The sequence below is a fragment of the Drosophila serrata genome, unplaced genomic scaffold (genome assembly GCF_035046125.1).
Source record: "Drosophila serrata isolate PLE 108 unplaced genomic scaffold, ASM3504612v1 contig_272, whole genome shotgun sequence".
Lineage (NCBI taxonomy): Eukaryota > Metazoa > Arthropoda > Insecta > Diptera > Drosophilidae > Drosophila > Drosophila serrata.
This window is the reverse complement of record NW_028257170.1, coordinates 2011269-2027189: the sequence shown is the minus strand read 5'-3', so window position 1 is coordinate 2027189 and position 15921 is coordinate 2011269. Positions and strand designations below refer to the sequence as shown.

The window sequence follows — 15921 nt, the reverse complement described above, 5'->3', positions numbered from 1 at the left end:
AACGTATTTATAGCTATTTTGCTCATATCTAGCCACTACAAGTAACTTATTTGAATGGGCGTTACGTATACGACATGTTGGCCAAAGGCAAAGGCAAAGACAAATACCCTTAGCAAACCCTCTGCTTGAAACAATGTTAAAAACTTGTTAAAAACCTAACTTATGTTCTCATTTTGTTAGAAATAAATCAAAGATCAAGTAATTTGTTTGAATAGGCGTTACGTATACGACATGTTGGCCAAAGGCAAAGACACATACCCTTAGCAAACCCTCGGCTTGAAACTATGTTAAAATCGTATTAAAAACATAACCTATGTTCTCATTTTGTTAGAAATAAACGAAAGATAGAGTAAGCAAAGTGTTCTATCTCTTTGGAAGCTCTTTCGTCAAGTGTATCTTTCGTCGATCGCACACTTTAAAGTGACGCCGACAGCGACGCGACAGTGCTGAAAGCTCTCTGCCTTGAAGCTCCCACGCTGTGCCTGTGCGAAGCTAGAAATTTCGTGCTCAACGCTCATTTTTATTTTAGTTAACGAAACGAACGAACCAGCAGCGACGCGCTAAGAGATTCAAGAAATACTATAGCAAAAAATATAAAATACAAAACAGTCATCCGAGGCGGAAATAATTTTGCTGTATTCCTAGTCTGCTAAGCGTGTGTGCCGTCGAAAACGAAATAATAATACAAACTCAACTTTTTATAATAATAACAATAATAACTCTCGCCGCCGCCAAACGACGAGTATCGAACGAAATCAATGAGCAAAGAATCGTGGGTTTTTTGCCTATTAACGAACAATTAAACGAACACTCTTTGTTATCAGTATTGCACAAATTAAATAGAAACGACCGAGAACGAAGGCAGTAGAAAAGCGAAACGAAAGAGTCACTATATAGTCAGGTCAGTGAGTGGAAAAGTGAAAAGGCGGAAAAGCTTAAAAGAAAAATCAAATCGAAAAGTAAAAGTCCTGCACATACTAGCGGAAATTGCTGGCTAAAAAGTGAAGAAAAGCTAAGCAATTGTGTTTTTGTGTCTCTGTGTGTGTGTTCATGTCTGATAAGACCCTCATCCCGAGCTGATTATACACATATATATATATAGCAAGTCTATACTATATATGCCCGAGTTAAGTGCTTTATCAAAACGTAGGCGTATACGTAATATGAAATTCAATTGAAAACAGACGAGTTTTCCAAGAAGTTACTTTCTCTCGCAGATCTATAAAAGGTTAGTCCACAAAGAAATACGAAATACAATGGTGATAAATTATTAAATGACGCAGAAATCGGAAGGGAAGGGTGGGAAGAAAAGAATGAAACAAGGCGATATCTAATCTTTTGATTTCATGTCCAGCAAAAGACGACAACAACGACTTCCTCACTACTCTTTACTCACCTGAAAAGGGAAATATTTATTAATCAGTGGGGGCAAACTATAAGGTGTTACCATATCGATAAGTGTATGTCAGCCGGAAAAGCAAGAAGAGAGTGCGAAATTTATTTGCCTTTTGCCTTGGCTTTGGCCAACATGTCGTATGCGCAACGACCATTCAAATCGCTTGCGATTTATGTATTTGCACATGTTTTATTGCCTCAACTTGAAGAAGAATGCCTTATAAAACCGATCGCTGCCCACATACTTGGCCACTTATATGTATACATATATATATATACTATCAGTCCAACTTGTTTGACTTTTGCGGCTTCTGCTTCGTTTTTGCCTTTTCTTCTGGCAGACGCCTGCAAAACCTGGCCAAAATTAGATTTGATTCGTAATACGTGAACATTTGTCAAAAATGCTTTGACGACGAAGAGCTTTAGCTTTTTTCAACAAAAATAAACCATAAATAGAAAATTGTATTCCTTGGGTTTTTCCTAGAAAGTTATGAGTGGTAGACTGGCCATGTTTTATTAGGCAAAAGCTAATTTATTATAATTAAATAATATGCATATATATATTTAAAAGAATAAATGATGATTAAAGCTTGATGAGAGCATCATTAGGTTTACTGACCTAGGGTCAATGACTTGAAAACAATTAATTCAAGCGAGCTAGTAAAGCTAATAATCGATATAATATAAAAACTCTTCAAAGATCTATATTTATTTAGTAGGTAGAACAATTTTCCTCATAGAGCTTCCAAGGTTCTTAAAGATCTTTCCCTAAAGTAATTCCCAGTGTAATCCCCACCCAAGACTACCTCTTTCAAGTCAATTAAGTCAAAGTTAAACCATAAAGCATTTTTGGCTAATTATCAAAACTCAAGAATATAGATAGAGCGGCCCATCCATCTATTTTTTTGGAGGTAAGCTCCCTTGCAAGTCAAATATTATATGGCTTCCCCCCAAAAAACAGAAATGTCGATCCCAAAACAAATGGTTCATTTGATTTATAAAGACCAAGCTAAGCGCCCCGGGCCATAAAATGTGAGTTGAGATAGCGCCAGACAGTAAAGCATTTATATACTATATATTTATATATACCTATATGTACGGATATCTATACGGTATTTGCACAAAAAAGCGGAAAGAGACAACGGAATGTGGGGAAAAGTGTGTACAATTGTGTACATTCCTCGCATTTTCCGCCTATGATGAGTATGAGCCAAAAAAGAAAATATGACAATCCTCTATTATTGCCTGGTGTTTATGTTTATTTTGTTTTTTTGCAGGTCGTCAACAGCAGCAGTAGCAGTACCACGACCCGGGTGGAAAAGAAGTCACAGCGCCTGCATCATCACATAACCTCATCGTCCTCCTCCTCATCGTCGTCCTCCTCCAGCTCCTCCACCACACAGGCCCTGTCCACGTCGGCGGAGATGAAAGCGGCGGCGGTCAAGCGAGATCTCACAAATATCCAAAAGTCCATGTCGGAAATCAACGATCTGGCCATCGAACGAATTGCAGGTGGAGCAGGATCAGGATCAGGATCCACAAATACCACATCCTCACCATCAGCGCTAACGGCACATCCCAGCACAATGGCCCAGACGACGACAAGTCGGCTAACACCTAAACTCACATCCGCCCATCCGTCGATTGACGATCTCAGGGGTCTCAGCAACCAGGACAAGATCACCCAACTGGCAAAGAAGTGAGTGTTTGCTATCTTTGAAACCGAAAAAACTTTTTACCAATCAATGGTGACTCGTCGAAAAAGTATCTATCTATCTGCAACGTAACCATCTTCCATAGATAGACAGCTCTGCTGATTGATAGTGACACATAAAATAGGAATTCTCTAGTAATAGTTTCTAGTTGAGATCACTATTGAAAATATAAGAGCTAAAGATTTTCTTTAAACTTAAACTCTGTGACCTTTAAATAAGAAATTAATTGTCTCCGAATTCTCCTTACATTTATTTTTGGCACTGATAGACTTTTGAATACGCTTACTATAATACTATAATTAAAGTACTATAAAGATGTATTTTTGAAACTATCGTAGAGGGTAATAAATCAATATGAGTGAATAATTTATAATTAATTTAGACTGTTAACTTTAAGTATGCGTATAAAAATATCCATAACACAAAATAACATGGCAATAAGGTAATTAATTTGAAAATAAATGCATAGCTAGCACAGCTGATTCTACCTGATCGCTCCTATATAATCTATGTATATGATATAATTGTCTTGGTTAAGACTTACCTCAGTAGAGGACACACGGTTACCCTGGTATCATCGCGTTGATCATCCTCCTGGTCAACCAGATGCATTGCATAGGCCACGTCATATTTTTGGGGTCGAATCACTAATCACTATCACTATCACTCTAGATGTTAACAGGTGGGGGGCCCCGGACAGACTGAGGCGCGCGGGCCGATAGCGCCTGTATTTATACTCTCCAAGTGAAGAGAGCAGAGAAAGTGGGAGCGAGAGAGTAACTCTTGCTTTCTCTAGAGTTAAGCACAGAAGGAGCGAGCGAAAGAGGCATGCCTAGAGAAACACATAGAGCGCTAGAGAAATGAAGAATAGTGAAGACAGAGCGAGAGGGCGAGGGGCAGAATATTAGAGAATTCAGAAATTCAAAAATGTTGCAAACAGTTGCCAATTGAAAGTGCTTTGACCTTAAAGTCGTATTCGCAATATGTATCTTTACCTTCAATTAACGTTTCTTATTCTTTTTTGCAGGCTTCGGGCATCGTTTGAAAATCTGGACGATGATGACAGCAATGTGATTGTGACCCTGCCCGACGACGACGACTGCCCGCATAATCATTTTGGCAGCGGCCTTGACCTCACCCACCCAACCGCCGCCCAGCTGAGTGCCAGCGGGTTGAGCGGTTCCAGCAAGACGATCGATACGATCAAGTTCCAGGAGAAGCGCATGAAGACCGAGTCCAAGACCAAAGTGGTCACCGATGGCTTCAGCTCCGAGCAGGCCACCAGCAATTCGGCGGAGATGAAGCGCCTCCAGGCCGGAGATATAGACTACAAGGAGAGCAAGGGCTCGGCAGCGATGCGGAATCGATTGGAGGTTGATGGCGTTAAGACGGAAGAGAATGCAGCCATTATTAAGGTGAGTTTTTTGAGAATATAAAGTATAAAATTATGGCAAATTATTTGTGTAAAAGTAACTGAAAGAGTAGAGTTTTTAAGTTAGTTTTAATTGCTATATATAGTTTCTCAGATAATCGGATTACCCTTTGTGCTAACCCATCCTTAAATCAGAGTTAATAACCTTCTGCAAATTGTCATTGAACTCACCGCCCCTAAAATCTGTCCTCGAGCTTTTTGGCCAATAAAGCTTCACTGCAGGGGTGAAAGTATAAACAAAGGGAGCAGTTGTTGGTCGAGTTGGTCGAGCCCCAAAGCCCCAAAGGGGAGTCACCCCCATTTCGAGAGCTTTTGCTAACTGTTAGACCATTCAGACCACTCCTTTCAGTTGGGAGTTCATCGCGTGCATGTTAAGGTCGCATAAGGGACACCAGTGCCAAGGCGTTAATAGCGAATTCCCGGCCAGCCAGGCCAGTTCACAAGGAAAATTCTCCAAGAGTGAAAGTTACCAAAGTCGCGAAATTACCCTCCTGCTTACGCATATATTTTCAAGAAAATCGATTGTCTGGCGCCAAAAACTAGAGAGTAATGTGAAATGTTCCTTAACAAGTGCTTGCTCCTTGGGAGCCCCAGCAAATTCATCCGTAACTACTGCAAGTCCAAGAAGGAAAAACCCATCGGAATGTTTCGAAAAGTTCAGGTACACCTGATGTGTTTTTATGTTTGCCTTTACACCTGTTACCCAGGTAACACCCAGTAGAGTTGATAAAAGGGGGAAGACTTTAGTTGCACCGACAGATTTAATCTAATCAGACTGAATTACATCATGGTTGTTGATTTGCATACGTTTATTAGCATTCATTGTTTTATGGTGACCGATATATATATCTGGGTCTAGAACCTCAAAATACGCAGTAAATGTCAAGGATAACAAAAATATATATATAATATTGGGAAATTAGAGAAAAGGTCAAACAAAAAGTCATTGTTAGGTTGTTAGTTGATAGGTTTTACAAAAGAAAATGGAAGATTTGAGATATATTGAAATGGCGCTGAGAAGTATGCTTCAAAAAGTAGCAACTTTCAAGGCTTCTGCTTAAATTAATAAATGTGGTTTTTATTATATTATTAAACTAATTCATTTAAAATTTCAACATTGTTTGACATAGTTTTGAGAGTCTTATTAATGAATTTATAATCTGAAGTTCTAAAATTGAAAGGTTGTTATCAATTTCCCTATCAAAACTTTATGTTATGTTGCTTTTAAAACATTTATATTCTCCCATACAAAAAGATCCCCTCACAACCTCTCCATCAACACATCATCATCCCCATCCATCAGAGACAGAGCACCCTTATTAAGTAAATACCAAAACTCAATCCATCCCAGAAAATTTAAATATAAAATCTTGAACGAGGGCATTAATTTGAATGGGGTTGCCTTGTGCCTGGGTCTGTGCCAAAAAATTAGGCCGACAGCCACGCTCCATGTGCGGAGCCAACAAGTGCTTTTGAGTTTAAACAATCATATAAAAAAAATTCAATGAAAATACTTTGATACGATTTTTATGGATTGGCGAACAATACGGAATGGTCTTAGGACATTTGCGTCAATTGCTCCAAAACCCATGGAACAGCACGCACTGCCCCGAATTATGTGTGTATTTCCGAGAAGCGATCAGGGAAAGATCGGGAAAAAAAACCCCACCCAACCCCTCTCACCATTTTTGATTTATTTCCCACGACTTTGCGCTCCGAGAAATTTGTATTTGTATTTGCTCTCGTTGTATTATTTTCGAAATTCTTTTGAATAAAATTGCTTCAGAGCGACACGCGGACCTCAGTAGCAGATAGACAAGCGTCGCGAGCGTTTCAGCCATCGAAATATATGTACTTGAGAATGTAGAATAAAATAGAGAACATTATAATCATTTGCATATAGTCGAAACTGATGTGTGTCTGTGACAGAATCGAAACTAAATACAAAATACAAAGCCAACGCAAGTGACAAATACTTCCTAATTAAAATACATAACAATTGTAACGCGATTTTTGTTTACAAAAACTGATATTGTCGCAGGTGCAACGGAATATATGGTATAGCAAAGAGCTGACCTTCAAAAATTCTGAAAATATCATAGACTGTGAACAAAATACAATATATCGAAGAGAGCAAGTAAAAAAATATTTAAATAACGAAACTCTGTTTTCATAACTTGACGAAACCCTATAATCCCAGTGAGAACCCAACGAAATATAACTTAACTACGGATAATCGAAAAACCTAACGACAGATGGCCTATCGCTTTCGCCGCTATGTGAGCTCCTTCGTTAAGTCCTTTCCTATTTCACCACATGCCATAAGGCGGTGCAACAAGTGTTCGTTCGATTCGGTCATCGCATGCTTCGTCGTGTCAAGTGCCTTGTTAATTACCATCTAACTGTAAAATATTACAAGCTCTATTTGTCGGTCAGTGTCATACACACACTTACATATATCTTCACTCTATATAACAGATACAAATACACAGCAAAAAAAATATTTAAGCAACAGAACACACAGAGAAAGTGACGGCGACGTCGACGCAGCCAATTTGTGCGCTATTTTTATGTGAATGAAAATAAATAAAATACAAAGTACATAAGACTGAAAAAAAAAATACGCAAACGAAACAGAAACATACGTTTTTGTATATATTTGTATATACAAATATAGAGTGATCGCAATCGTTCCGACTTTGGCATTGAAATACCTGCCTCTGTCGTCGTCTTTTGCTGAGCATTTTTAAAGGAAACAAATGTCTAATCAGGCGCCTTGGCCCGTCCGCAAGGGCATCTTCCGGTCGAGCGGCCAGTCGGACTTCACGCCCACCCGCTCGCCCAGCCCCATTGTCGAGATGCCGCTGTCACCGCCACCGGTGGCCACCACATCACCGAATCGCTTCGGTATTAACTCTCCGCTCTCACCGCCACCGCAACCCATTCAAGTGGTAACGGCGGCAGGTTCTACGGCAGCCACAACCATGTCCACGGCATCGTCCGCTGCCAGAATGTCTGGAGCGGCATCGGCCTGTTCCTCCTCCTCCTCCTCCTCTTCGTCGCAATCCTCTTCGAGCTCTAGCTCACATACCAGAGTACGTAAGAGTTCTAATCCGCCCCCACAGCCAATTAGCAACTGTCCACTGTCGCCACCACCACCTCCTCAACAACAACAACAACCACAGCCACCCAACAACAATCACAACAACCACTCAGCAATTACAACACCCAATCACAACAACAATAACAACAGCAACTCCAACAGCAATCATATGAAAAATGTTCGCGAAATTCCCATTGAGGTGGAGCAGAGCAAGGTATAACAGAGCTTAGGGGTTTTACTTAGCAAATGTATTAAAAAACTAGGTGACTTAGTGGGGGGGTGTTGGAATGAATAAGCTAGAATTTAGATTAAACTTGGGATTGGAATTCCAGATAATAAGATAAGTTGGAGAAACCTTTAAAACTAATTTCCAAAGTTTCCTAGAAATCTGTAGCCTTTTTTATAATTCATTTAACCTAACAAGTGTATCATATTATATTTTGATAAATATATATGAGAGTTACATATACATATATTAAATTAACTAATCATTATAATTATTAACATTTTTTCCCTTTATTTCCACCTCACCTGGGTTATTCCAGGAAGCACTCTCGCTGCGCACCGGCGACATCACACAGCAGGCGAGCAACAATGTGGCCGCCACCAGTATTACGGTGCAGAGCGACAACTTCTCCGCGGACAAGAAGGCAATCTCACAGTCCCAGCAGTCGCAGACGATGACCTCCAATGGTATCATCAGCCAGGAGAAGCATGTGTCCTCTGCCTCGCAGGCCAACTACTCGATGACGCACAAGGGCGTCTCCAGTTCCGGCAGCAGCATGATCACCAGCTCCTCCCAAATGTCCGCAATGAACGGCCAAATGGTGAAGCTCACCGATCTCAAGTTGGACGACCTCAAGTCCCTGACAGCGGGAAGCGGTCAGCAGGAGATCGAGCAGACGATCAATAAGTATTCGAACATGCTGACCTCGATAGTGAGCTCCTTGCAGGAGGATGAGCGGGGCGGTGGCGGTGGGAGTGCAGTGGCCCACTCCTCGGTCGGTGGCAAGGAGAAGTCCCAGTACCTAGAGAAGATTAACGAGGTGATACGACGAGCTTGGGCGGTGCCCACACATGGCCACGAGCTGGGCTACTCGCTGTGCAATTCCCTGCGCCAGAGCGGCGGCCTCGATCTGCTGATGAAGAACTGCGTCAAGCCTGATCTGCAGTTCTCCTCCGCCCAACTCCTGGAGCAGTGCCTCACGACCGAGAATCGCAAGCATGTGGTGGACAACGGTCTGGACAAGGTGGTAAATGTGGCCTGCGTCTGCACCAAGAAGTCGAATATGGAGCACTCCCGCGTTGGCACTGGCATCCTGGAGCATCTCTTTAAGCACTCGGAGGGAACGTGTTCCGATGTGATAAGGCTCGGAGGCCTGGATGCCGTACTCTTCGAGTGCCGCACCAGCGATGTGGAGACCCTGCGTCATTGTGCCAGTGCCCTGGCGAATCTGTCGCTATACGGTGGCGCCGAGAACCAGGAGGAGATGATCCTACGCAAAGTGCCCATGTGGCTGTTCCCGCTGGCCTTCCACAACGACGATAATATCAAGTACTATGCGTGCCTGGCCATTGCTGTGCTGGTGGCCAACAAGGAAATTGAAGCCGAGGTGCTCAAGTCTGGTTGCTTGGACCTGGTGGAACCCTTCGTCACCTCCCATGATCCCTCCGCCTTCGCGAGATCCAATCTGGCCCATGCCCATGGGCAGAGCAAACACTGGCTCCAGCGACTGGTGCCCGTCCTGAGTTCCAATCGCGAGGAGGCACGCAATCTGGCTGCCTTCCACTTCTGCATGGAGGCGGGCATCAAGAGGGAGCAGGGCAACACCGATATCTTCCGGGAGATCAATGCCATCGAAGCTTTGAAAACCGTGGCCAGTTGCCCCAATGCCATCGCTTCCAAGTTCGCCGCTCAGGCACTGAGATTAATCGGGGAGACGGTGCCGCACAAGCTATCGCAGCAGGTGCCACTGTGGTCCGTGGAGGATGTGCAGGAGTGGGTGAAGCAGATCGGTTTCAATGACTACATCGACAAGTTCCAGGAGTCCCAGGTGGACGGTGATCTGCTGCTGAAGCTCAACCAGGACAACCTGCGCGCTGACATTGGCATCGGCAATGGAATCCTGCTGAAGCGATTCGAGCGCGAGCTGCAAAATCTCAAGCGCATGGCGGACTACTCCTCCAAGGATACGGCCAAGATGCATCAGTTCCTCTCGGAGATCGGCACCGACTACTGCACATACACGTATGCCATGCTGAATGCCGGCATTGATAAATGTGCCCTGCCGCATGTCAACGAGGATATGCTGATGACAGAGTGTGGCATTCACAATTCGATTCATCGGCTGCGCATCCTGAATGCGGTCAAGAATTTGGAGAATTCGCTGCCCAGCTCATCGGAGGAGAATATGGCCAAGACACTGGATGTGTTTGTTAGCTACAGGCGCTCGAATGGATCCCAGTTGGCCAGTCTGCTCAAGGTGCGTATACTTAATAAAATCGATTCAAGAAATATTACGTATACGCAGTGTTGACCCTAAAGATACTGTTGATGATAGTTTAAATTCAGGATTTAAATACATTGAAATGTATCTCACAAAATAATTCGATTTACAACATTTCTGTCCCTATTCCTAGGTTCATCTGCAGCTGCGTGGCTTCTCTGTGTTCATTGACGTGGAGCGCCTGGAGGCGGGCAAATTCGACAACGGACTCTTGAACAGTATTCGGCAGGCAAAGAACTTCGTCTTAGTATTAACTCCCGAGGCTCTGCAACGCTGCATCAACGACGAGGACTGCAAGGACTGGGTCCATCGTGTGAGTAGACCTCAATTTCGAGTGCCTCCGCCTGAAATGTTACTCAATTGATTGCTCTACTCTGCGATCCATAGGAAATCGTGGCCGCCCTGAACTCGAACTGCAACATTATACCCATCATGGACCAGAACTTCCTTTGGCCGGAGGCGGAGCGACTGCCGGAGGATATGCGCAGCGTGGCGCATTTCAATGGGGTCAGTTGGATCCACGACTACCAGGACGCCTGCATCGATAAGCTCGAAAGGTATATTAAGCGACGCATTTAGACCTGGATTAGCCTGGGACTAGGATGGTGTACTCCATTACCTGATAGCCTGATAAACCAGATAACCAACTCAAATACTGAAACTTAAACGATTCCCATTCTTCTGATGCGGCAGATTTTTGCGCGGCGAAAAGAATATCGATCGCATTGCGGCCATGGTGCCCGGCACGCCCGGTTCGGTCTCATACCAAAGAATGCACAGCAACGACTCCGACTACCAGGGCGGTGTTGGAGGCCCGGTCGGAGGTGGAGGAGCAGGAGGATCCGGAGGTGGTGGCGGCGGCGGAGGCGGCGCAGGCAGTGTGGTGGATGGCCTAATGGCCACGGCCAATGGCAGCGGACAAGGTGGGCCAACGAGTACAACAACTACTACTACTACTACTCCCAACTCCAACTCAAATCCAAGCTCAAGCTCAAGCCCAAGCCCAAGCCCGAGCCAGGGTCCCCAGGCGGCGGCTCCAGCGTAGAGTGAGCGAAGTTAATATGCTAAAGATTTACAGAGCAAGCCAACTCGAATACTTATGTTTTAGTCCTAAGCAGAGATCCTCAAGTCACACACACTCTCTAGTACAACTCTCTACCCATTCAACTCTCTACTCACCCACTCATCCCTTACTAGACACCCGACACTCACCACTACCCATTACTCTTTACTCTTACCAATTAATAATTGATTTAATTCTGGTTGCCACACACACACACTCTCGAAATCGCTTGAAACGCCGACTCACGCGCTCACAGCTAATCACCAGGCAAATAGGTACCGCCAATCCCCCTCGCCGGCCCGCCAACGTGGCAGCACCTCGCAGCTGAGCGGCTACTCGCGCGCTCCCTCGAAGCGCTCCCAGATCCTGCCCCCCTATCGGACCCAGCAGGCCGCCCTGCTCCACAAGTCCGGAGCAGGTTCGGCTTCCATGCAGAACATGACGCCGTTGACGTATCTGCCTCCCAGGCGGAGCTCGGCGGCAGGACTGGGTCATGGATCCGGTTCCGGGATGAGCAATGGCTATCGATCGCACAGCGTGGATGGATTGCTGGATCAGGCGGGTTCGGTGACAGCGACTCCTGAGCAGAGGATAGCAGCCGTAGCGGCAATGGTTACAGCGGGAAGTACAGCTCTAACGAATGCCAGTTCCACGTGCACCCTGCAACCGGAGGAGGAGGAAACGGATGGTGCCATCGAACCGGTGACCCGACGGGATAAACATAGCCTGGCCACTCCGGCGAATGTGCAGCAGCACAGGAAATCACGAAGTCTGGACCACATCCTCAGCAAGCAAACTCTAGCAGAGCTACTGCCTCCCCCTGGAGAGCCATCAGAGGGTACGCAGAGTATGCAGAACCTGGCCATTCCAATGACGCCGCAACCCCAGCGAAGGGATACCTCCTCCTCATCCAAGTCGCCCACACCAGAGCGACCGCCGCAGCCGGCGAGGGAGAGAGCGAGGGAGCGTCAGAGTCCCGATGGAGTGAGTGCGACGGAGAGCGAGCGGGAGGATCAGTCGGATGGATGCCTGCGGCATGGCAATCAACAGAGGGCCTCGGCCTCAGTGCATCGGGGAGCCAGCTTGACCAGCAACAAGACCTCCAATTCGTCCCTCGGCTCCAACTACAGTGCCGGGGGAACCGGCAACAACAAGACGATCTTCAATCGAACGATGAAGAAGGTCCGCTCGCTGATGAAAAAGTAAGCCATAACGAGGAGGCGATGGGACGAGGAGGACCAGGACTCGCTGACCCAACTCGTCGCCCGTCACTCGCTGTCTGCTTCAACTGAATTACAGTCACATTTTCACGAACTGATTTCAATTCGGTCTAGTTCTTTATAAACAAAAAACAAATTCTTCAACAAAATATTAGATCACAGAGAAATCAGTTCGTGAAAATGTGACTTTACTCGCTCACTAAATGCCTGTTAACCTGTTACTTGCCACTCGCTGCATTTGTGCCATCTAAAAAGAATCTCACCTGCTCACTCACTCATCCGTCCAATAAGCCCCTGGATTCCCAATCAAAACCCCCTATATACCTCTATCTCTATATCCCATCGCTGTCCATTTTTATCTTTATCTCTCTGGTGTTGGTACTCGCTCGCTATATTTTACTCGCCACTCGTTGATCCGACTCGTTACGCCAAGCATCCACTAAAGCACTCGCCTGCGTTGCCCAAAATGGCTAAGAAAACGAAAGTAGAACGACGCCCGCGCCTCCCTCCTTTCTGTCTCTTTAAAACTCTATTTGCCTTGTGATTAGTTGTTGATTTTGAAAAAGAATACTTTTTTTAATTACAAAAGAATAAGCGAATTTAAACTACAAAAACTAATTTATGGAAAACAAGAACACACAATTAACGACTGCATAACTACGAAACCTAATTTATAGAACACAAAACTAATTTAAAAAATCCCACAAGAAACAAAAAAAGTTACATACATTGGAAATCAAAACGAAAAGGAAACAAAAAACACAATTTATATATTTAATATGCTATTTATAATTAATATATTTAAAATTTGTACATTTCTCGCGTATGCAATTTGTTCTTGTAACCGTCCGCAAGCGTAAATTAGAAACAGCAATGTTTGAAATTAACCCAATTGTGTGGCTTAAAACGAAAATATTTAAGTGATATTTAAACTACGTATAATCGAAATTTACTTAATGCATACATTTTTACAACAACAGATGCTGTACAAAAAAACCTAATTTTTAGCGCAGGAGTTTTTAAGGCATAATTTTATTGATTTTTGCAATATATATTTTTAATATTTAACTAGTGCCTAAACAGTTGAAAACGAAACATACAAAAAACAAAACGAAACAAAAACAAAAGCAAAAATAAAAAAAAAGAGGACAACATCAAAAAATAAAATGCGACTTAATTAAATTAAACTGTGTATTATTGCCAAATGGCCCCTCGATTTCCCCCTGCTTTATAAACTGAAATCTTCTCATACCTCATCATCAGCTGCATGTCTCCATACCGATTATATGTTTTATTATTATGTGTTATGTTCTTTAAAATTTGTGTTTGTGCCCGCTAATGGAACCCGATTTGTTTATTATTTGTATATATTTTATATATCTCTCTTCTCTTCCCTCTCTATATATCTCTCTCTCTTGCTCTCTCCATCATCCGGGACCCTGTGTCGGATTCTATTTAATAGACCGTAAAAGCGATACTGGCTACCGCAATCCGTTGTAACATAACCGTTGTTATCGTTGTGCCTGTTGTACTGCACCCCACCAAACTCACCATCCTTCAAATCGCATCACAACCCGATGCCCTCTCAGCATCCCCAGCATCCGCTGTCTCGACAACCAAACCAACATTCATTGTTATTTATTGCAAGAAAAAACAAAACAAAACAATCAACAAATCAAAAAAGATAATGATAAAGATAAAGAAAAAGAAACCAACGAAGCGAATATCAATACAAATAAACGTGTATATATAATTGCATTATCGAACCGAGTTCTGTTAACCATTTTAATCCTCCTCTTGACTTGACACAGCAATGAACCGGAGGACAAGGAACTGTCGGGCATTATCCTGTCCAAGGCCACCTCCCCGAATGCCGGGCGTATGATCTTTTGGTAGTGGAGAACACAGTGCACACTCAACAACGAAAACTCATCGAATTTTTGTAAATAATGAAAACAATAACGAAAATAATTCGACAAAATATTTAATAAAGAAAATTATTAAATTAAATTATTGAATATTAATTATTAAGGACCATTTAAAACTTTGTGCGTCTAAAGTTGATAAGTAAGTAAATTATACAATATATTCCAGATATAAAGGGTTAGTTTGTGGTTACATATTTGTAATTTTCAAAATCATGCTAAAGCTATAATAAATTAAGGCATTATTTCTGATTTTAGACGTATATATTGATTAGTAGTTACAGCATAATAATTAACAGCCTTTCCCTATCTACAGGTACTAGGTAAAAATGTACGATATACAGTTTAATTCCTGAATAATGTACTAATGTTTTAAAATTTTGTTGCAACGAAGCTAGAATTAAAATATAAAATCAGCTTATATTATCTATACATTAAGATCTATAGTTCCACATCAAGCAAAGTCGGCTATTCTACTAACTTCAGTTGTTTGGGGCCGTTAAAGCAAAAAAAAAAACAAACTGAAAACGTTAAACTTCGGAATTTTATATTTTTCTTCTCCGTTAGTTTCCTCTATCACCTCCCTTTCGGACCTGTACTAATTCACATTCTTTATTTAGATTCTTAAACAAAATAAAAGAATAATAATGCTGTCCCTGGAACCGCAAGATCAGCTCGTCTTTGAAGGTGCCTCCTCCAAAGACCTGGTCATCAAAAATCCCGCCAAGAAGCAGAGTGTGGCCTTTAAGCTGAAGACCACTTCGCCTCACATGTTCTTTGTGCGCCCCAATGTCGGGGTTTTGGGGCCCGACAAGACCGTCACCGTGAACATTGTCATGCAGCCCACTGGATCGGATGACCTGCAGAAGCGACACAAGTTTCTAGTCATGGCGGCCATAGCCTCCGGCAGCGATATCAACCTGCAGGAGTTTTGGAAGGAGCAGAAACCGAGCGACATCTGGGATGCCAAGATCAAGTGTGAGATTATTCCGGGAAAGGCATCGGAGAAGGCATCGAAAGAGCAACCACGTCGGGCTGTTGGCGGTGCTAATGTCTCTCCAAGCAACCAAGATGACGAGTCTGTGGTCACAGCCAATCTACTCAAGCAAGCCAGCATGCTGGAGGAGGAGCACTCGGCTCTCAAAGAGGAGATTGATACCTTGCAGGAACAGGGACGTCGACCCAAGCAACGGGGCAGGGACATGATCAAATTTGCCTGTTGTGTTTTTACCATCATAGCCGTCATTGTTGGGGCATATTATGGCAAACATTACTTGTGAGCTTGGCCAATAATTGTACACAAATTTATTGTCAATTAAAGCAGACTGCAATCCAGGCTTGTTTTTGTAATTTGTAGACGAAAATACAAAACTGAGTGCCGAAGTTAGCTTCCGGTCCGAGAATAGTATAATATTGTAATGGCAGTGAAGAGCTTGCTCTCTCCCTCCCTCTCGCTCTCTGCCTCTTTACGCTACCTATTTTAGTATGCCTACCTCTCTCTCTCTGTGTATCTCTAGGGGTACGTGTGCCTACCTCAAGTGATAGCTCTCTCTCGCGCTCT

General features: G+C 43.4%; 2 protein-coding genes across 17 annotated transcripts in view; both read left to right on the top strand.

Moving 5' to 3' along the window:
• The window catches only part of Sarm (sterile alpha and armadillo motif), a 44549-nt gene extending 30104 nt beyond the window's left edge, over nucleotides 1-14445 (top strand). For 6 of the 16 annotated variants that reach the window (XM_086833987.1, XM_086833971.1, XM_086833974.1 and 3 more), the window contains exons 3-10: nucleotides 2673-3094; nucleotides 4138-4525; nucleotides 8191-10128; nucleotides 10286-10465; nucleotides 10540-10709; nucleotides 10846-11075; nucleotides 11472-12417; nucleotides 14247-14445. In XM_086833987.1, coding sequence (XP_086690113.1) covers nucleotides 2673-3094; nucleotides 4138-4525; nucleotides 8191-10128; nucleotides 10286-10465; nucleotides 10540-10709; nucleotides 10846-11075; nucleotides 11472-12417; nucleotides 14247-14331 — 4359 coding nt within the window. In that variant the 3' untranslated portion in view covers nucleotides 14332-14445. Of the gene's footprint in view, nucleotides 1-758; nucleotides 1229-2672; nucleotides 3095-4137; nucleotides 4526-4551; nucleotides 7860-8190; nucleotides 10129-10285; nucleotides 10466-10539; nucleotides 10710-10845; nucleotides 11199-11471; nucleotides 12418-13897 lie in introns of those variants that run through there. The other 10 variants (XM_086833972.1, XM_086833975.1, XM_086833980.1 and 7 more) reach the window with 9 other exon arrangements.
• A 341-nt stretch (nucleotides 14446-14786) lies between these two features.
• LOC110189078 (vesicle-associated membrane protein-associated protein A-like) lies at nucleotides 14787-15696 on the top strand. The gene is made up of 2 exons (XM_020959049.2): nucleotides 14787-14922; nucleotides 14981-15696. Exon 2 carries the CDS (start codon nucleotides 15008-15010, stop codon nucleotides 15638-15640), a length of 633 nt encoding a protein of 210 aa, XP_020814708.2. The 5' UTR covers nucleotides 14787-14922; nucleotides 14981-15007; the 3' UTR covers nucleotides 15641-15696.
• The last annotated feature ends 225 nt before the right edge of the window (nucleotides 15697-15921 follow it).